General features: G+C 64.7%; 10 protein-coding genes across 10 annotated transcripts in view; 5 read left to right on the top strand and 5 right to left on the bottom strand.

Annotated features, from left to right (window-relative positions):
* AMSG_11105 (uncharacterized protein) overlaps nt 1–86 on the bottom strand; it is a gene marked incomplete at its 5' end in the record, with an annotated part of 4,352 nt that extends 4,266 nt beyond the window's left edge. The window contains one exon of the mRNA XM_013897525.1: nt 74–86. Coding sequence (XP_013752979.1) covers nt 74–86 — 13 coding nt within the window. The remainder of the gene's footprint in view (nt 1–73) is intronic.
* Nucleotides 87–91: 5 nt separating this feature from the next.
* On the top strand, nt 92–1,981 carry AMSG_11106 (Delta6 fatty acid desaturase). The gene is made up of 2 exons (XM_013897526.1): nt 92–186; nt 639–1,981. The coding sequence occupies exons 1-2, from the start codon at nt 168–170 to the stop codon at nt 1,937–1,939; spliced, it is 1,320 nt and encodes a 439-aa protein (XP_013752980.1). The 5' UTR covers nt 92–167; the 3' UTR covers nt 1,940–1,981.
* Nucleotides 1,982–2,127: 146 nt separating this feature from the next.
* On the bottom strand, nt 2,128–2,916 carry AMSG_11107 (uncharacterized protein; the record flags this gene model as incomplete). The annotated part of the gene is made up of 2 exons (XM_013897527.1): nt 2,831–2,916; nt 2,128–2,651 (listed from the first exon to the last, which is right to left on the bottom strand). The coding sequence occupies exons 1-2, from the start codon at nt 2,901–2,903 to the stop codon at nt 2,128–2,130; spliced, it is 597 nt and encodes a 198-aa protein (XP_013752981.1). The 5' UTR covers nt 2,904–2,916.
* Nucleotides 2,917–3,593: 677 nt separating this feature from the next.
* On the top strand, nt 3,594–6,127 carry AMSG_11109 (uncharacterized protein; the record flags this gene model as incomplete). The annotated part of the gene is made up of 2 exons (XM_013897528.1): nt 3,594–3,599; nt 4,392–6,127. 2 exons carry the CDS (start codon nt 3,594–3,596, stop codon nt 5,550–5,552), a joined length of 1,167 nt encoding a protein of 388 aa, XP_013752982.1. The 3' UTR covers nt 5,553–6,127.
* AMSG_11110 (butyrate response factor 2) lies at nt 5,459–6,888 on the bottom strand. The gene has a single exon (XM_013897529.1). The coding sequence runs from the start codon at nt 6,714–6,716 to the stop codon at nt 5,796–5,798; it is 921 nt and encodes a 306-aa protein (XP_013752983.1). The 5' UTR covers nt 6,717–6,888; the 3' UTR covers nt 5,459–5,795.
* Nucleotides 6,889–7,090: 202 nt separating this feature from the next.
* On the bottom strand, nt 7,091–8,550 carry AMSG_11111 (uncharacterized protein; the record flags this gene model as incomplete). Its single annotated transcript, XM_013897530.1, has 2 exons — nt 7,091–8,412; nt 8,532–8,550. The coding sequence occupies 2 exons, from the start codon at nt 8,548–8,550 to the stop codon at nt 7,091–7,093; spliced, it is 1,341 nt and encodes a 446-aa protein (XP_013752984.1).
* Nucleotides 8,551–8,926: 376 nt separating this feature from the next.
* AMSG_11112 (ribosomal protein rps7) lies at nt 8,927–10,219 on the top strand (the record flags this gene model as incomplete). The annotated part of the gene is made up of 2 exons (XM_013897531.1): nt 8,927–8,953; nt 9,641–10,219. The coding sequence occupies exons 1-2, from the start codon at nt 8,951–8,953 to the stop codon at nt 10,217–10,219; spliced, it is 582 nt and encodes a 193-aa protein (XP_013752985.1). The 5' UTR covers nt 8,927–8,950.
* A 24-nt stretch (nt 10,220–10,243) lies between these two features.
* On the bottom strand, nt 10,244–11,394 carry AMSG_11113 (uncharacterized protein; the record flags this gene model as incomplete). Its single annotated transcript, XM_013897532.1, has 2 exons — nt 10,244–10,473; nt 10,510–11,394. 2 exons carry the CDS (start codon nt 11,392–11,394, stop codon nt 10,273–10,275), a joined length of 1,086 nt encoding a protein of 361 aa, XP_013752986.1. The 3' UTR covers nt 10,244–10,272.
* Nucleotides 11,395–11,864: 470 nt separating this feature from the next.
* On the top strand, nt 11,865–13,995 carry AMSG_11114 (uncharacterized protein; the record flags this gene model as incomplete). Its single annotated transcript, XM_013897533.1, has 2 exons — nt 11,865–11,871; nt 12,674–13,995. The coding sequence occupies 2 exons, from the start codon at nt 11,865–11,867 to the stop codon at nt 13,993–13,995; spliced, it is 1,329 nt and encodes a 442-aa protein (XP_013752987.1).
* Nucleotides 13,996–14,584: 589 nt separating this feature from the next.
* Nucleotides 14,585–18,899, top strand: AMSG_12415 (uncharacterized protein; the record flags this gene model as incomplete). Its single annotated transcript, XM_013897540.1, has 2 exons — nt 14,585–17,483; nt 17,779–18,899. The coding sequence occupies 2 exons, from the start codon at nt 14,585–14,587 to the stop codon at nt 18,897–18,899; spliced, it is 4,020 nt and encodes a 1,339-aa protein (XP_013752994.1).
* Between the last annotated feature and the right edge of the window lie 22 nt (nt 18,900–18,921).

The following is an 18,921-nucleotide window of genomic DNA, read 5'->3' on the forward strand; positions in this document are numbered from 1 at the left end:
CGGGTCGAGGTGGGACAGGGGAGGGACAGGGGGGGGGGGGGGACGGAGAGGGGGGACGGAATGGAAGCGGGACAGTTCCGAGACATTCGTTTGTCAAAGGTGAGTGCGAGCGGTACCCCCTGTCTCCAGACAGACTCGAGCATATAACAGGCAGAGGAACAACGACCATGCCTCCGACTGCTATGGGTAAGTGGTAGTGAGGGAGTGAGGGAGATGGAGGGGAGGGGGCAAGGGCAGGAGGAGGGGGAGGGGGAGGCGGGCGGGCTGACGGTAGGCAGTACGCGTGCCAGCAAGGCGGTTGGATGGATGACCTGCCACGTGTGCCGCGAGGGTCCGTGGTGATGGCGGCGGGCTGGAAGGAAAGGAAGGAGAGAAACGTGCGGGAAAGTAGATGATGATGATGGAGGATGGTATAGACATGTACAGGCGGGAGGTGGGGCGTATGGGGGGGAGGAGGGTGCTGTGAGGATGGGTACGAGTAGCATGCGGAAAGTGGGCGAGGCGGCAAATTGGTGTTTTCGCGGGCAAAAACTCCACGCGATGTGGCAAAGGTTTGAGCCGAGTCCAGGTGAAAAGGGGCATGGGTGACGGACGCGACTCACTGTAGGCAACGACGGATGGGTGGGACAATGGGACAGATACGAGTGCTGCGGCTGTGCCGTCTGTGATCACGATGAAGGACGTGGCGCGGCACAACCACAAGGACGACTGCTGGATTGTGATCGAGGGCAAGGTGTACGATGCTACGCAGTTCCTGGAGGAGCATCCTGGCGGGCGGGTGCTTGCGACGTGGGCCGGGTCTGACGCGACGGAGGCGTTTGAGGCGTTCCACTCTGAGGAGGCGCAGGACATGCTCTCGTCGTTCTTTGTGGGCCCGCTTGCGGATCCGGCCAAGGTGCCGCTGCTGGAGGACTTTCACAAGCTCAAGCTGGAGTTTGCGGCGGAAGGGCTGTTCGAGCCGTCATATGCGTACTTTACGTTCAAGGTTCTGTTCAACCTGGGCATGCTCGCGGCGACGGTGTGGGCGATGTGGGCACTGGGCGGCGGGATGGCGTCGGCGATTGTGGGCGCGGTGAGCGTTGCGGTCTTCTGGCAGCAGTGCGGCTGGCTCTCGCACGACTTTTTGCACCACCAGGTGTTTGACGACCGGTGGTACGGACATGCGATGGGCTACTTTCTGGGCAACGTCCTTCAGGGCTTCTCTGTCACGTGGTGGGTGCTGAAGCACTCGACGCACCATGCGATTCCCAACGTGATGGCCGGTGTTCGTGACGGCGATCCAGACGCGCAGACGATGCCGCTGCTTGCGTGGGCGGACGCGTTCCTTGAGGGCGAGCTTGAGGACGGTATGCCGCCGTTCCTCATCCGGTACCAGCACATCACGTTCCTGCCGCTGCTCTGTGTGGCGCGCATCTCGTGGGTCATCCAGTCGCTGCTCACGGCGCTGGGTTCTGACGAGGTCCCGCCGCACCGGCGCACGACCGAAGTCCTCACGCTCGTGGTCCACTACGCGTACTACGCGGCGATGGCGTACTTCCTCCTCGACTCGTGGAAGGAGATGATGGTGTTTGTCCTGCTTTCGCAGGCTGTTGCCGGCCTCTGCCTCGGCACCGTCTTTACCATCAACCATAACTCGATGGAGATGCTCGACTCGGACGCCATCAACCACACCAACTTTGTGGCCATGCAGTACCGCACGACCCGCAACATCTCGCCGTCGTTCATTGGTGACTGGTTCACCGGCGGTCTTTCGTACCAGATCGAGCACCACCTGTTCCCGACGCTCCCGCGCCACCGGTTCAAGGCCATTGCGCCGCGGGTTGAGGCTCTTGCCGCCAAGCACGGCCTCGTCTACCAGCACATTGGCTTCTTTGCTGGCCTCATCGACGTCATCCGCTGCCTGCGCCGCGTGGCGACCAACCACATGAAGGCCGACTGAGGCAAGGCACGCAGCCACAACAAATGCACACATACACACACACGCGTGCGCCGCTGCCCAGCTGGGGTGTGTCGACCCGCGCATCGGTTCGTTTATCGACAAGCGGATCAGGCCCTCCGAGTCGAAACGACGTGAGAGAGAAGATGAAGGCTGATGAAGGCTGCTCGTGTCGGCGCCAGAGAGTGGCGTCACAACAATGTGCACCACTTTTTGGACGGCGGGCGGGAGGCGGGTCTGTTGTCGACAATGCCGCGGATGACGGTCTCAAAGGCCTCTCGGACGTTGTCGCCCGACTTGGCGGACGTCTCCATGTACGCGCACCCAAGCTCTTCCGCCTTTGCACGGCCCTCCTCCTCCGATACCTCGCGCTGGTCAGTGAGATCGGCCTTGTTGCCCACCACCAGCACGGTGACGCCGTCGAGCGAGTCCGACTCGCGGCAGAAACGCAGCTGCTGGATAAAGTCGTCGAGCTCAAGCAGCGAGGCGCGAGCGGTGAGCGAAAAGACAAAGATAAAGCCATGGCCCTTTTTGAGGTACTGATCTCGAAGGTATGAAAACTGATCTGAGCCTGCCGTGTCGAGGATGTACACCACCAGCGACCGTCCGTCCAGCACAATGGTCTTCCTGTACGAGTCCTCGAGCGTCGGCTCGTAGTTGTCCACAAAGTGGCCCGAGTTGTACCGCACCGTCAGCGCCGACTTGCCCACAGCCACTATCGCCCTCCATCCCGTGAGTGAGTGTGGCTGGGCAGGTGTGTGTGAGCGGGGAGGGGGGGGGGGGGGGGGGGGGGGGCGGGCATGCCACCTGCCGTCCTTCCGTATCCTCCTGCCACCACCACCCTCCCTACCCCCCTTCCCCGCTTTCCCCGGCCTTCTGCTACCTAGTACGTACTTGGGCCCATGACCGCGAGTACGGTCTCCATGGCCGAGGTGAACGATGGACCAATGTCCAGCTCGCCTTCCATGGTGGGGGTGGGTGGGAGGGTGGTGGGGGTGGGACGGAGGGGGGTGGAGTGATGGCTTTGCTCGTGCTCGCGGGTGGTTTGGCCGAGCGTTGGGCGAGTTCCATGGGTGCCGAGTCGGGTGCGCCATTGGGTGCACACGGGGTGCGATCACGCGTGTATGCGAAGAAAAGGGGGGGGGGACAGCTCGCACCTTCTGGGACTCACAAGAGTGTGCACCACTTCTTGGAGGGCGGCGGGAGGGCGCGGGAGGCGATGACCCGGCGGAGGATGGCCTCGAAGCTCTCGCGGACGTTGGCACCAGTCTTGGCGGAGGTCTCAGCGTAGTCACAGCCCCATTCGGCAGCCTTGGTCCGGGCCTCCTCGTCGGTGACCTCGCGGGCGTCAGTCAGATCGGCCTTGTTGCCAACAATGGTGACGGCGATGTCGTCAAGCGACTCGGTCTCGCGACAGAACTTGAGCTGGGTGACAAACTCGTCGAGCTCAAGGAGCGAGGCGCGGTTTGTGAGCGAGAAAACAAGAAAGAACCCGGAGCCCTTCTTCATGTACTGGTCGCGGTTGTAGGCAAACTGATCGGTGCCTGCGGTGTCGTAGACGTAAACATCCTGCGCGCGGCCGTCGAGCACAATGGTCTTGCGGTACACGTCCTCCAGCGTCGGATCGTACCGCTCCACAAAGTGACCCGAGTGATACATGACTGTCAGGGCCGACTTGCCCACGGCGGCTACCACGCAGTAGTTGATGGCCATCCATGAACGAGGGAGGAGGGGTTGATACAAGTGAGTCTTGCTGGGTTGGTGGCGGGGTGGAGTGGCGGTGGAGGAGCATGGTCACACCTATATACACAAGCACACATACATACATACATACATACATGCACACATACATACATAAATACATACATGCATACATACATGTATACACTGTCTGCCACTCTCCTACACACGCCCCTCCCCCCCTCCCCCCGCTCCTCCCGCTAATCCCCTCCCTCCCCCCCTCCCCCCCTCCCCCCCCCCGCCTCCCCCCCTCCATCAAGACCACACATACCCGGACCCAGCACCACCAACACAGTCTGGTTTCCTTCTCCAAACCCATGCCCTGCCATGATGGAAAGAGGATGAGAGTGAGTGTTGGAAGCGAAAGGTGATCCGCTGACAGGTGGTGATGCCATGTGCCAAAGGGGGGGGGGGGGAGGGGCTGGCAGGCAGCGGCAAAAAGCAGGCAGCTTGCAGGAGGGAGTGCAAGGACGGGGAAGGCGGAGGACAAGCCGGTGACGGCCATGATGGATACGGCTGTGATCGGATGAGCTGATCATCACCACCACCATCACCTCCTCCACGGCCACTACATCCATCACTGCCATCCCCACCACTATCCCCCCCACTCCCCCCCCCCCCCCCCCCCCCACCTCCCCCCCTCCTTCCCCAGCCCCGCCTCCACTGGCGCAATGTATGATGGATGGGCGGTGAGGAGGCCATCCACCGACGACAGACGGTGGCACACCGCTCGCTCGGGATGGGCGACTTTAAGGACGGACGGAGTGGGGTCGGGTGGCCGGTGGTCTTTGCTGGTGGTATGGTGGTGGGTGCGCTGGCGTCGACCGCTACCTTTGCGTCGTACCTTGCGTACAAGGCCTACTTTCGGAGGGTCAAGCGACACGAGATTCATCGCTTGCGCTCCGAGCTGGCGGTGATGCAGGCGGCGAACCCGGCGCACACGCTCGATCTCAAGCTGGCGTCGCGCGGGCGGGCTGTGGAGCGAGCAGACTCTGCGGTGAAGCCACGGATGGAGCAGAGCACTGACGCTCCAGTCTTCTCCATTGTGCTCACGGGTGGGCCCATGGGCGGCAAGTCGTCGTGCCTCGAGGTCATCACCAAGGCTCTCGCCCTCCGCGGCTACGAGGTGTATGTAGCGCCAGAGATCCCCACCCTTCTGCTCAACGGCGGCTGCCGCTACCCCAAGACCGAGGGCGGGCCCATGCTAGAGGCCTTTGAGACGGCGCTGCTGCACCTGCAGTGGCAGCTCGAGAACTCGTTCTTTAAGATTGCGCTTGCTGCCCGCAAGCCCTCAGTCATCATCTACGACCGCGGCCTGATGGACGTTCGCGCCTTTGTGCCGGACACCATGTGGCAGTCCATGCTTACCGCTAACGGCTGGTCCGAGGACGTCTTTATGGGTCGCTACGACTTGGTCATGCACCTCATGTCGGCGGCGTCGGGCCTGCAAGAGGTCTACGAGGAGGTCTGCTCCTCGCAGCCCAACTCGCGCATTGCCACTATTCCTGCCGCACGCGACCTCGATGCTCGCCTGGTTGCCTGCTGGCAAGCCCACCCCAAGCACATCGTTGTCCCCAACTACGACGACTTTGAGGTCAAGAAGAATCGCGCCCTCCAGCACGTGCTCGACATGATCCGGACCGCCGAGCAAATGATGCCTGTGGTCTCGCCCGAGCAACTTGCACCACCGCGCCGCCGTACCACTACACATACGGACTCGCCGCTGGCCTCACCGTCCATCTTTGAGTGGTCGTTTGAGACCGAGGACGATCCCGCTCGCCGCTCGCCGAGCGATCCGGTCCTCGCCGGTGCCGGCGATGACTCGGCGTCTGACAACGACGACGACGACGTTGTTGTCGAGCTCGGCGTCTCATAACGCCACGACTCTGGCATGTGCGTCCTGCTGCGTGGCTAATGGGCAAGTAGTAGGTCGGTGTTTTTGTTGTTGTGCGGTCGTCCCGGGATGCGGCTCCGACCAAGCCGAGCGGACACGACAAGCGATTCATCGTCTGCCAACGACGACGACAACTTGAGAAGAGGGGGGGGAGGGGGGAGAGAGAGAGGAAGGAGGACGAGAATGAGAGAGATGTTGTCAGAAACTCTGGACTCTGAAGACTTCTCACGCGCTGGAACCGCAAGTCGAGGTGTGCCCGCCGCTGGCGGTGGGGCTGCCACAGTTGTCCGAGGCTGCGGAGAGCCAAGGCAGCGACGGCGCCGGTCCGTAACGGGCGAGGATAGCGTCGGCATCCTCGTCGAGGATGGGACTTGTGTAGAAAATCGGCGGTGACGGCAATGCGGCCTGCTTGACAAGTGCCGGGGACGGTGGAAGGTCTGGGTTGACGATCTCGGCGAGGAGCTCGCCCTTGGTGGTCCGCAGGGCGAGCGGGACCGAGCGCAGCACGTCGGGCTGCGGCGGGAGGCTCTTCTCGGAGTGAATAAACTTACAGCGGGTACCGTACGGACACATGCCGGTGGTCCAGAACGACTTGCACTCCTGCGTCTTGTACTTGGGATGGCGGACAACCGGGCGGAGCTCGGCGGTGCCGTGTGCAAACTGGCACCGATCGCCATAACGGCAAGTCCCAGTCTCAGACCAAGCATTGCAGAGCTCAGTCTTGTACTTGGAGCCTTGCAACGCCTCCCGCGACTCACCGCGGCGAGCGCTGCCGCGCGACGGCGAGCGCGAGCTCGACGCAGACAGTGAGCCGGATGAGGTCGGCGGTGAGGTCGAGAGCGTCCGCGTCCGCGTCCGCGGGCGGTGCCTTCCTGAACGTTGACGATTCTTTTGACACGCGGCAAAATTCGAGCCTGACGTTCGTGAACAATGGTTGGCTTTGTCAAGAGAGGAGCGACGCATGTGCGAGCGACTATCAACAGCAGACAATGATGACGAAGACGATGAGACCGAGGAGATGGACGAGACAGAGCTCTCGTCGTACGACGACGGGCCGTAGTTGCGGCTCATGCCCGATGCCGTATCCGCTCTGTTCTGCCGCAAGTGGGCGTTGTCGGACGACCGAGGCGGGCGGGGGCCAGTCATTGTGAGGCAGCTCTTGTGGTGCGGAGAGCGGGCGGGTTACAGTGCGACGCGAGCGAGAATAATGCACAACCTAGCTGGTGGTAGATGCAAAAGGCAGGAGAGAGAGTACGCTTGTGGCCACACTTTGGTATGGGTCGGCGAGTCTTCACGAAGACTAGCTGCGGGAGGAGTGTGGCAAGACTGTCTGGTGTGGTCCAATTGACGCGAGGGCAGGCTGGACAAAAAAAGTTCCACGCGGCAAGCGGACATCGGGCCGCTATCCGCGCACAAGCGGGGAATTCCACCCAAATTGGCTACGAGGCGACAAAGCTGGCTGTTGAGCAGAAAGCTACTATGGGAGGAGGAACAGTTCAATGAGGCCACGGCCGAGGTCGTCACAGCGGCATGACGCCAAAGCCCGGGACCGGCATGCCCGGTGGCGGGAGCGGACCGGGGAGGCCGATGCCCGGCGGCGGCATGCCCGGATAGTGGGCAGCCGAAGGCATGGCGGCGGGCGCGCGCGGTGGCAGCGTGCCAGACACCGGCATGTTGACGTAGGCATACTGCGGGACGCGCTGAACGACGTACTTGTAGCCAGCCGAGGCCGGGCGCGACTGCTGCGCCGGTGCTGGCGCCGGCGCCGGCACCTCGACGTCGCGGGTAATGTAGACCGGCTCGGGCTCGGGCACACGCGGCGTGGCGGTGTTGAGCAGGCGGTTGACGGCCTGATTGCGCTCGTCGTGGGCGGCGCGAACGTGCTGCTTGAGGGCAAGAATTTCCTGGTTCTTGCGGCGCTCGGTCTCGCGGGCCTCCTGGCGAATCTGATGCATCTCTAGCTGCATCGAGTCGACGGCGTGCTGCTCGGCGAGGCGGGCGCGGCCGTCGACACCGTAGCGAAGCTCGAGCTCGGCTTCCTGGCGCGCGTCGTACTCGACCTTAAACTGGCGCTCGAGGACGGCGCGGTCGTGCTCCATGCCTGCCAGCCGCGCCTCCATGTCCTTGATCTTGTGGCGCAGGTCGCGGAGCTCCGACAGCTCGTCGCGCGAGTACAGCCGCCGCTCGTGCGAGGCGCGCATGGCCTCGAACGACTTGATGGCTGCGTTGAGCGCCTGGCGCTCGCGGCGCATCTGCCGGTCGAGCTGTTCCATGTTGCTCTGATCGCGAAAGTACACGTTGGCCTCGTGCTTGTAGCGGACGTTCTCGGCCACAAGGCCGCGGAGGTGGTCGTGCGCGGCAATCATCTCGTGATTGTACCCATCGTGGACCGCCTTGACCTCGTCTTCCAGTGCGTTGCGCTCGGCCACAGCCTTGAGGTACGCCTCGCGCAGGCGGTCGTACGCGTGCCCGCCGTCGCGGCTCGCGCGAACCCTGGGCTGTGCACGGCGCAGCGCCTCAACTTGCAGCTTGTACACGTCGCGCTCCTTGGCGAGAACGTCAACCTCGGCATTGAAGCCCTTGGCTGCTGCCAATGCATGCAGCCGCGCCTCCAGATCCTTCACACGCCGCGTGGCCAGGAACAGCCGGTTGTGCAGCAGCGCTGGCGGCTGCCCGCTCCCGGGCCCGCCGCCCATCGTTGCCGCACCTCCGCCCATGGCCGTTCCACCACCAGATCCCACCCACGTTCCACCAGCAGGCACCATGGGCACGCTCCCTGCACTGCCTCCGGTCCGGTAGCCAGCCGAAAGCGGATACTGCGTCGTCAGCACAGACGGCATAGCTGCGCACAGCCAACGGCGAGGATAGAAGGGGGGGGGGGTGAGTGCGAGGGGAGAGGGGGGAGGGGGGGGGAGAAAGCGAGGGGGGGAGAGGGGGGTGGGGTGGGGTGGGGGTGCGTACTGTTGTTGGCAAACGGCATGCCTCTGCGGATTGCCGCTACTGAGGAGAGAGGGCTGTGGAGAGGAGGAGCAGGGGTGGGGGGGGGAGTAAAGAGGGGGGGTGGAGGAGGGGGGGTGGCCAACGGCTGCGGTGGGCAACGATGGAAATGATGGTCAAGGACAACGATTGTTGTCAGTGACAGAGTACGACGGTTGGTTCGAATGTTGGTTGCTTGCTCGCATTCGGATGGTTGCCAATTGGTCGGTTCGTTTGTTGGTTCGTTCATGGGTTTGATGGTGGTTATTGTTGTTGCTGTTATTAAATTCGTTGCTGTGTTGAAGGGGGGGGGAGGGGCGGGAGTGTTGTGGTCATTTCATTCATTGACCATCGATAAACTCCAAGGACTTCATTCACTCACACTCTCCTCTTGACGACACAGAATGGTACGCCACACAGCCGAGTGAGGATGCGTACCCACTACCATGCATATGCTCTGCGCTTGCACACGTTACCTCCCCACCACCACCCTCCCCCACCCTCCCCACTCCCCCGCAAGTTGCTTCACTATCTGCCTGCCCTCGGCTTGCGCTCTTGCCATGCCCGTCCCCTAGTCGAGCCGGCACGGATGGCCCTCGCCAGGGCAGTTGCCGGCCCATCACCCCGACCGGTGCCCCCTCCCGCATCTCAGTCTGCCCCGCACCGTCAACGGCGAGCACACCCTCTAGCACACCCTTGTGTATGCTCTGCACATGGCTTGAAGTTGTGGTGTGGGCAGGCGGGGTGAGCAGGAACGGTGGGCCCCGCGGGGCCCTGCACCCGTGTCTGCGGCTTGCCAGCGTATTTTCTGTTTGTCTGCGCCGGGTACCCCGCCCATGCGACGGCCTACCGAGTGGCCACGACCTCGCACGAGACCATGAAGTGGAATCATGGATAGGCATGGCATATACCCAGAGGTAGATCATGGTTGTCACCTCGTGATGGCTGTGGCTGGCGTGTGCGGGCCTCCCAGGGTGCGCCCGTGTTTTGTCTGATGTTTTAATTTGATGCCTCCGCTTTGGCACCACCACCAGACACCCCCCCCTACTCCCCCAGCGACTCACCCACGGGCCTTGTCCGCCGCGCAACCACAGTTCACCGCCCAGTCGAAGCTGAAGCTTGCGAAGGACGCGACGCCGTCCGAGCTCGAGCTCGAGCTCGCCAAGAACCTCTTTGAGCTGGAGATGAAGGACGAGGACCTCCAGGTCGAGCTCCGCGAGGTGCAGATCATTGCCGCGCGCAAGCACGTCATCGATGAGGAGACCGGCAAGGCCGCCATCATCATGTTCGTCCCGGTCCCGCAGCTGAAGCACGTCCAGCGCATCCACCAGCACCTCGTGCGTGAGCTCGAGAAGCGCTTCTCCGGCCAGCACATCCTCATCGTCGCCCAGCGCCGCATCCTGCCCATCCCGCGCCGCGCCCCGGGTGGCGTCCGCGTCTTCCGCCCGCGCTCGCGTGCCCTCACCACTGTCCACCAGGCCATCCTTGAGGACATCCTCTTCCCCGCCGTCATCGTCGACCGCCGCACCCGCGTCACCATCGATGGCAAGAAGGTCCGCGTCCTCCTCGAGAAGCAGCACGAGACCCTCATCGGCTACAAGCTCAAGACCTTCTCCGCTGTCTACCAGCGCCTCACCGGCCAGGTCGTGTCCTTCGAGTTCCAGGACGCCTAAAAAAACACAAACGCTCAACTATCGCCACTCCCTTTTACTGTCATGTCGGCCCGCTACCGCTCCACGTCGTGCAGCCCGCCGACGTGCTCCACACGCCGCCGTCCGCAGACGCTGCAGCCACAGGCGCAGAGCCAGATGAACAGCACAACATACGCCGGAATGAGGACAACGGCAAAGATCTGAATGTGGCCGTCGGCGTAGGCGTTGAGGAGCGCAACCAGCGTGAGAGCGGCCGCAACCAGCGCCATGACCGTCTATGACCGCATTCGGTCCGATCGCCGCCGCCGCACCCGCACCCGCGGCACAAACGCCGGTACGCCCATGACCTCGTGTGCGTTGGAGAGGCGCCGCTGTCGCGGCATCGAAGCGCCAACGGCCCCCGCCCGCCACACACGCGTCTCCGCGCCAGTCCGCGGCGATTCGAGCGCGTGCCAAGCCTCGTGCGCCACCACTACCGCCGCCACAACATATGCCGGCGCGAAAACAAGCCACCATGGGAGGCTCGGGACCGTCCCGTCGCCCTTGAGCGCGAGCAAAACCAAGCTCGTCACTGTAGCCATCGCGCCGTGCGCCGCAGAGTCTGCTACCGCCACCAGATCGCGCCGAGTAAACGGCGAGGCCACGTTGGCCACAACGTACAAATAGCGCAGCGCAAACACCAGCACCGCGCAGCCCTGCACCATCAGCGGCAGCAGGATCCATCGCAGCGCAAGACTCTCTTTGAAAAACAGCAGGACCGAGGCGAGCGTCGGCGGGAGACTGAGGCCCGCCGCCGCCATCCCCGCCGCCATGTTCCCCACCCGCCCACTCCGCGTGAGTAAGTCAAACAGCAGCGCGCCGAGCACAAACAGCAACGCCCACGGCCAGACGAGCACCATCATCAGTGCGCCCGATGATGCCGAGTGCCCGATCTCGGTGTAGATGGTCAGCCCGATCGTTGTTGGCACCGCCGCCGCCGCAGTCAGCGCCACTGGCGCATCAGGCGCCATCCGCCACGCCCACCGCCAGCTCACCCACGGCACCGCATCCTCCCACTCTGGCAGCCCGCGCCGCAAAATTCGTCGCCGCACCGGCCGCAGCAGCGCCCGCAGTCGCCGGCACGTCCCCGCCAGTGCCAGCACGCTTCGATCGTCGCCCACCGCAGCCGCAATCTGCGCCACCACCGCCGCCGGCATCGCCTCCAAACCCAGGATCAGCCCAGCTCCAGCCCCAGCCCCAGCCCCAACCCCAACCTCAGCCGCGCTCTGATCGCCATCACTACTGCCCATTCCCGCACCAGGTAACGGAGGCGGGCGGCGACGTGGCTGCCGGCCCGCTCGGCTCGTCACCCACGCAGGCAGCTGAGGTAGCCGCGCCGGCGGCCGCGGCGGCGGGCTCGCCACCTTGAGCCAGTCCGCCTGCTCCAACCGACGTGTTGTCGCCATCCTCGTTCGTGGAGGGGGTTAGCGGAGACGGGTCTTGGGCGACGCCGGCGACAGAGTGTAAAGGGGAAGGAGGAGGGAGGGACCACCGGCAGCCGGTTGGTCAAGCCCGGCCGGTTGGCGTGCGGCGCGGTCCGGGGCAGACTTGATTGGCGGCAGCGTGTGATGAGAACAGGCGGTAATGTCCAGCGCCTACGGTAGCGGCATGATGAGAGTGAGCAGTCATGTCCAGTCCAGAGGAAGGTATGATCATTGCGTCAAGATCTGAGATTAGCCGGCCGGCCGTGACGAGATGTAGGGCCCGTGGCGGGAGGGGGGGGGGCGGCGGGGGAAGCGAGGCAGGCGGAGCTGGGGGCAGCAGCAGATCAATAGCAATCTCCGAGCTCTCGGAGAGCCCGCAAGCTACCCGACAATCATCCAAGGCATGTGATGGCGACCGCAGCGCAGCGAGAGTGGTGTGATGGCGATTGGATGACTTGCCTTTGCCAGCGTATCGGGTGATGTTGACTATGACACCGCCATCGGATTGAACGCAATTTTGATGATCACCCAAATGCAGCACTGTGGCCACAGAGTCGACAGCTGGCTATCGCAAGCACTATCGCAAGCACTATCGCACCACGGGAGCTGTTGCAGCTTGCAAGTATGTGTGCTACACTCAGAACTCCTTATTCTTCCGTCTTGTCCCCCCAGTTCCGCTCCAGCCGCGCGAGAGTGCCTACCATCGAGATGGGACTGGCCCGTTTCGTCTCTCCCCAACCCTCCCTAGCCGCAGCCCCAGCCAAGGCGATTTCCGCTCTGCGTTTCCAAATCTCAACCCCACACTTACGTCGCATCCTCTCGGTTATGCCCCCGCCTTCTGGATCTTGGTATCTCTCGCGTCTGCGGATGGCGAGGGCTCTTGACCCACATCACTCGACTACGCTAGCCGCAGTGACGATGCGGGACGGCACTAGCCTCGCCACGCTCCCGCCCCCTCTCATCCAACATATCGCCGAGTTTTGTCCTATTCCAACCGTTTGCGCTCTTGCAGCGACGTGCACGTCTCTCCGCGCAGCGCTCTATGTCTACACCGGCGCCGAGGTTGTTCTTGCGCGCACGGCGGCCGTTCTGGCTCTCGTTCCGCCGGCCGGCCTTCCGCCACTGGAGCCCGCCGCGTCCATTGCTGCTGCCGCCGATGTGGTGTATGACGAGCCTGGCGCACCGATGTGCGCCATCCATGGCCCATGGCCTGGCGCAAGGCCGGACGAGGATGCCTGTTGCGGCGCCAGCTGCTTCCGCTTGAACGGCATCGCCACCGTCGCTGCCGCCACCCTGACCGCTAGCAGTTTTGAGGCCGGCTACATGGCCCGTGGGCAGCCGGTCCTTCTTGACGGCGGCGACGAGTGGTTTGCACAGGCGCGGCCGGTGCTGACCGAGCTGGGCGCACTCGGGCGGCTGCCTGGCGCTGAGAGCGAAACAGTGTGCGTGGCGAGCTGCGCCCATCGCGAGTTCACCGACCAACGCCGTGACGAGATGACGCTCGCGGCGTATGCCGAGGAGCTGGAGCAGGTGGACGATGCCGAGATGGCTGCTGCCGCGGCGGCGGCGGAGGCAGGAGACGCCTGGGCTGCCTTTGATGCCCTTCCGGAGCCGCTACCGGATGTGCGGTACCTCAAGGACTTTCACTACCAAGAGGCCGCTGCCCGGCGCGCCGGATGGCCGTCTGCGCTCTACTCTCATCCGCCTCATTTTGCCACTGACTGGCTCGGTGCAGGATGTGCTGCCGAAGCGCTGCCGTCTGACTACTCGTTTGTCTATGTAGGGCCGTCGGGATCGTGGACCCCGTTCCACACCGATGTCTACCGCTCGTTCTCGTGGTCGGCTAACGTGAGCGGGACCAAGCTGTGGATTCTTGTGCCGCCTGCGGCCGCACCGCGCCTCCGCGAAGGCATCGGCTCGTCCAACACACTTGTTTACGATCTCCGCGCCGCGCTGGCCGCCGATCCCGACCTGCCCGCAGTTGCTCTTGTCCAGCGAAGCGGTCAGGCCCTGTTTGTGCCCTCGGGCTGGGCCCACCAGGTCTTCAACCTCACTCGTGTTGCTTCTGTCAACTGCAACTGGTTCAACCATGCCAATGTGGCCGACATTGTCCTCTCGCTCGCCCGCGATGCCGTCCTTGTCGCGGCGCAGCTCGCCGATCTCGCTCCCGATCTCGCCGCCGACGAGTGGCGCGCCCTTGCCGAGCAGCTCCTGCTCGCCCACGCTGGCCTCAACTGGGCCACGTTCCGCGCCATCCTCGACGCTGTCATCCCGCGCTCGCTACCCGAGCGCATCATCCTTGCTCGCATCCGCCACTACATTCATTTCCCGTGATCAGGCTGCTAATCCCCTTCTGTACGCCAAACCGCACAAAACCACTCCCGCCCACACTCGGTCTCACGCTCACGCTCACGCTCACGTCCCCCGCTCCCGATCCTGATCACGCTCACGCTCACACTCACGCTTCCCCCCCCCCTTCCCGAACTCTCCGCCCTCGCCCGCCTCCTCCCCTCCGTTCCTCCCCCCCCCTCCGTTCCTCCCCCTCCTCCGCACTCCCCCCCTCCCCCTCTCACTTCTCCTTCTCTGCCTCCTTCCCCCCTCCTCCCATTCCCTCCCCCTCCCCTACGCCGCCCCGCCCTGCCCCTCCCCCTTCCCCCGGCCGCCTGCCGACACGCGCCGGACGAAATTTGGACGGCCGGCGGGCGACAGACAACACAGCCAGCAACAGGCCGAGCCACCCGCACCCCATCCTCTCTCTCCCCCTCTCTCTCCCCAGCACTAACCAGCAGCACGGCCAGCCCACCAGAGAGTTGGACACCTTTCTGTCGCCGCAGTGGACGACATGGGCTCCCGTGCCGAGGAGCATGTGCTACCAGGCACAGAAGACAGCCGCCACAAAGGCCCAGTGCCAGGAACAGCCGCCATGGCCTCGCCCGTGCCCGCTCCGTCGGCTACGGCGGGGACCACTCCGGCGCCGCCTGTTGCTTCCAGTGCTGAAGGCGGGCATAGACAACAGGCTCCACCGGCAGGGACGGGCACACCTGCACGTGCCAAGCCGCCGGCGCAGAACGCCGGCCAGACGGTGACAGACGCTGCGGGCAGCGGGCTTAGTCAAGGTGCGCCTGCGGGCGAGCATGCGCCGCCGCCGTATGAGGCGGCAGAGAGTCCCGCGGTGACGGCTGGCGATGGCGACGGTGGTATTGACAATGGCGACGACGACGACAAGGTCGGCGACAGCGTGGCGGAGTCGGGCCCGTCGTTTGCGGTTGGCTCGATTGTGGCCGGGCGGTTCCAGCGGTACGACGACGTGCTCGGGCAGGGCGCGTTCAAGACGGTCTACCGTGGCTTTGACACCGAGGAAGGGCTCGAGGTGGCGTGGAACGTGGTCAACACCCAGTCGTTTACCGAGGAGGAGACGATTGCCATTCTCGGCGAGATCGACCTGCTAGGGCGAATGGAGCACTCGTCAATCATTGACCTGTACGGGTTCTGGCACGACGCCGAGAACGCGTGCGTCGTGTTCATCACTGAGAAAATGTCCGGCTCGCTGGCAGAGTACGTCCGCAGGCGCAAGCCGTCGCGCAAGGCCATCAAACGGTGGGCCCGGCAGATTCTCGAAGGACTCATCTACCTCCACACCCAGCTTCCGCCCATCATCCACCGCGACCTCAAGTGCGACAACATCTTTGTCAACTCGCACCTCGGCAACGTCAAGCTCGGCGACCTCGGCCTCGCCACCGCCATGACCGCGTCCGACCAGGACCAGGGCATGATCGGCACGCCGGGCTACATGGCGCCCGAGGTGTTCAACCAAAAGTACACTGAGAAGATGGACGTCTACTCATTCGGCATGTCTGTCCTTGAGATGGCGACCCAGCAGGTTCCCTACCGCGAGGCGTCATCGCTGATGGCGCTATGGAAGAAGCAAGACGATGGCGAGGCGCCCGAGTCGCTTGCGCTTGTCGACGACGACGAGCTCCGCGACTTTATCGCTATCTGCCTCGCCGACGCTGCCCACCGCCCGTCGGCAGCTGAACTGATGCAGGCGCCCTTCCTTGCTGTCCACTCGTACGACCGGGTCAACATCTACGCCTACTCGCCGCAGGTCATGGTCCTGGTCAAGTGTGAAGACGGCTCGGTGCCCGAGACCGAGCCCACCATCCTCCGCCTCCGTGAGCACGAGTCGTCAGCCGCCATCGAGGCCATGCGCGAGCGCGCGTCGGCCCGCTACGCCGCCGAGGCTGCACTGGAGGCCGAGGCCGCGGCTGCCGCTGCCGCCGCTGCTGCTGCCGCTGCTGCACAAGAGGCCAAGGAGCAGATGCTGCAAAACATTGCCGAAGAGCGCCGTGCGCTCGAGGAAAAGCTGCGCGCGCTCTCGGAGCGCCAGCGCGCCATCAACGACGAGGCGCCGGCCCAACCGGCCCTGGCCACCCCAACCCCGGACGCAACCCCCGCCACTGTTGACGGCGGCGCGCACGAGCCAGCGTCTGAGCAGCAGCCGACATCTGCTGCCGACGCCCGGCAAAGCCCTCCGCCGCAGCCTGTTGCGCCGCTACCGCTCGGTGAGCCAACGCCCACCAACCCGCCCCCGTATCAGACTGGCATCAGCGGCGGCGGCGGCGCCGGAAGCAACGGGTCGGTTCCGCCGCTCGCGCTGAACGCGCTCAGGACGCCGTCGTCGCCGGTCGCCTCTGCAGGCGCTGCCACGCCGGGCTCTCCTGAGCTGAACTTTGCTCCCCTACCGGCGACCGGCTCGCCTCCGCGAGCCAGCCCGCTTGACTCGCCGGTTGCAAAGGCCATGCCCGCAGTTGCGATCGATTCGCGGCTGAAGGCTGGCCGGGACTCGATTGATTCTGGTTCGTACATGATCTCCCCGCGCCGGGTTCTCGAGTGGTCGGCCGAGACGCTGCCACAAGTCGTGCTCCGCAACGTTGACGCGGGGCAGACAATGGCCGAGTTTAAGGTATCATTCTTTGTTTCTGGCTCCCGCAAGTCTGTCAAGTTTATGTTCGACCTCAATCGCGATACCGCGTTCATGGTGGTCGAGGAGCTGAAGCAAGAGTACGCACTCCAGCCTGCCCACGCTAGCCACATCCGTGACGCCATGGAGCGTCACCTCGCACAGGTCAAGCTCGGCTCGCATCCGATTCTCACGCAGCTCGCACCCGAGCCGAGCGCCCCGCCCGGTACTGTGGCCGGCGCAATGGTCCCGCGCCCCGTCACGCCCGAAATTGAGTACTCAGACGCGACGCCGTCAAAGCCCGAGCCAGTGCCGGTGTCTGGCCCGCCTACCCGCGCGCGTGCCAACTCGCACGAGCCGTCGCCGCCGCACTACGCGCCATCGCACGCCGCGGCGTCCATCCCCATTCCCACCGGCAGTGGCAGCGCCGCGAGCTCCAACGCGTCGCACTCGTCGCTCTCGGTCGCCTCCTCGCTCCCCACCGGGTGGCTTCCGACCGCCGCCGGCGCGCCGGGCACGGCTGGCTCCCACTTGCCTCCGGCAACAGCCGGCGATGTGCAGCCGTATGTCTCGCCGATGTATTCGATGCCTCGGGGTGCCCACGCCCAGGTCGGCACCCTCTTGCCCGGCGCCCACTACGCGCCTCCGCCTGGTAGCAGTCTTGGTCCCAGCCACACTCATGGCCGCGCCCATACCCTCCAGCCGCTTGACATCGGTGCCATCCGCAATGCCGCTGCCGTCGCCGCGCTCAACCCGGCCGCCGACAGCGGGCCGCACTCGGCCAACGCCGCCATCACCGGCACCACCCAGTACTTTCCTCCCGCCCGCCACGGCTCGCACCCTGCCACTCCCTCTGCCTCGAGTGCCTCGCAACCAGGTGTCCATCAACTTGATCCGCCCTCGCAATAAACTACCCCCCCCCCCCCCCCCCCCCCCCCCCCCTCCCCGCGGCGACTGCGTCAAGTCAACCAACCAACCACCCTAGCCGCAGTAGCAACCCCGGTGCCCAGCCCCAGGCCTAACCGCAACAGTTGTCGCACAAGACAACCCTCTCACTCTGCCGTAACCAACACTTGCCCTCCACGCAGCTACCATGGCAGCCTGGCCGCCCGAGTCGTCTTTGCCCCCGTTCCCCACTGACGCTGCCGTGGGCGGAGGTGGTGGTGGCTCGTCTGTCGCTGCGCCCGGGACGGCTGCTGCTTTGCAAGCCCTCGACGCCCGGGCCCAGGCGCTCTGGTCGTCATGGCAAGATGCTGCTGCACCAGCTACGGCACCACCGACTGGGCCGCAGCCAGTTGATGCCTTCTCGACTGCTGCTGCCCATCCTGCTGCCTCCTCTCGCCTCCATCCGGAGACTGCGCCCGCTCGCGAGCTCGACTCGGTCTCGGAAAGCGTTGACGGGCTGATGGCCTCTCTGCGCGGGTATGGCTCGTCTGCAGGCGGCCCGGACAGCTCGGCTCGCCACGGCGCGAACACTAAGGGTGATGCGTCGCCACTGTATGCAAAGTCGGTCGCCATGCTTCGTGGGATCACCCAGGCACAAGCGCAGGCGCAGGTGCATGGCGGCGACGAGAGTGCTGCGCATGTGGAGCAGGCGTCGCAGCTGGACGTGGAGATTTCAATGCTACGCGAGGAGATGGAGTCTATCGCAGAGCAGCTGACGACGATGGATGTGAGCCTGGCACCAGCGTCTCCGCCGCCACCGTCGTCGCCGATGCTGCGCGAGTCAATGCGGCGCCGGCCGCCTGCGCCTGCCATTTCACCGCTGCGGAGCAGCCGCGTGCCGCAGCGGCGATCGCCGTCACCGGCCCACTCTGATGATTCGCTGGACATACCCGAGCCGCCACGGATGCAGGGCAGCCGTGGAGGTCGGGCTCACCGGGCTCGACGGGTGGGCCACGGACGCGGCGGGAGCGAGACAAGCAGCGCGCGTGTGCGGCAGCGTGTGCGGCGGCGGTTGAATACCGGATCGGGCGACGAGGCGGAGCCCGCCGGCGCTGTGGGCAAGCTCGCGCGGGCAGAGCGCCGGATCCGGCAGCTCGAGTCCGCGCGCAAGCGCGAGGCCTTTGAGATGCAGCAGTTGCGGCGAGAAAACGAGCGGCTGGCCACCCGGATCGAGCACCTGAGCGCCGACCTGGAAGCCGTGACTCGGCGCGATTCGGAGACCCAGGCTGTGCGCACCTCACTGGCCAAGGCCGAGAAGGTTGTGTCCTCGCAACGTAACCTCATCGCTACGCTCAAGGGTGAGATTGCACATCTCAAGCGGAGCAAGCGCTGATCGCGGCGGAAGAACTCGAAAC

This window comes from Thecamonas trahens (assembly GCF_000142905.1).
Source record: "Thecamonas trahens ATCC 50062 unplaced genomic scaffold supercont1.69, whole genome shotgun sequence".
NCBI lineage: Eukaryota > Apusomonadida > Apusomonadidae > Thecamonas > Thecamonas trahens.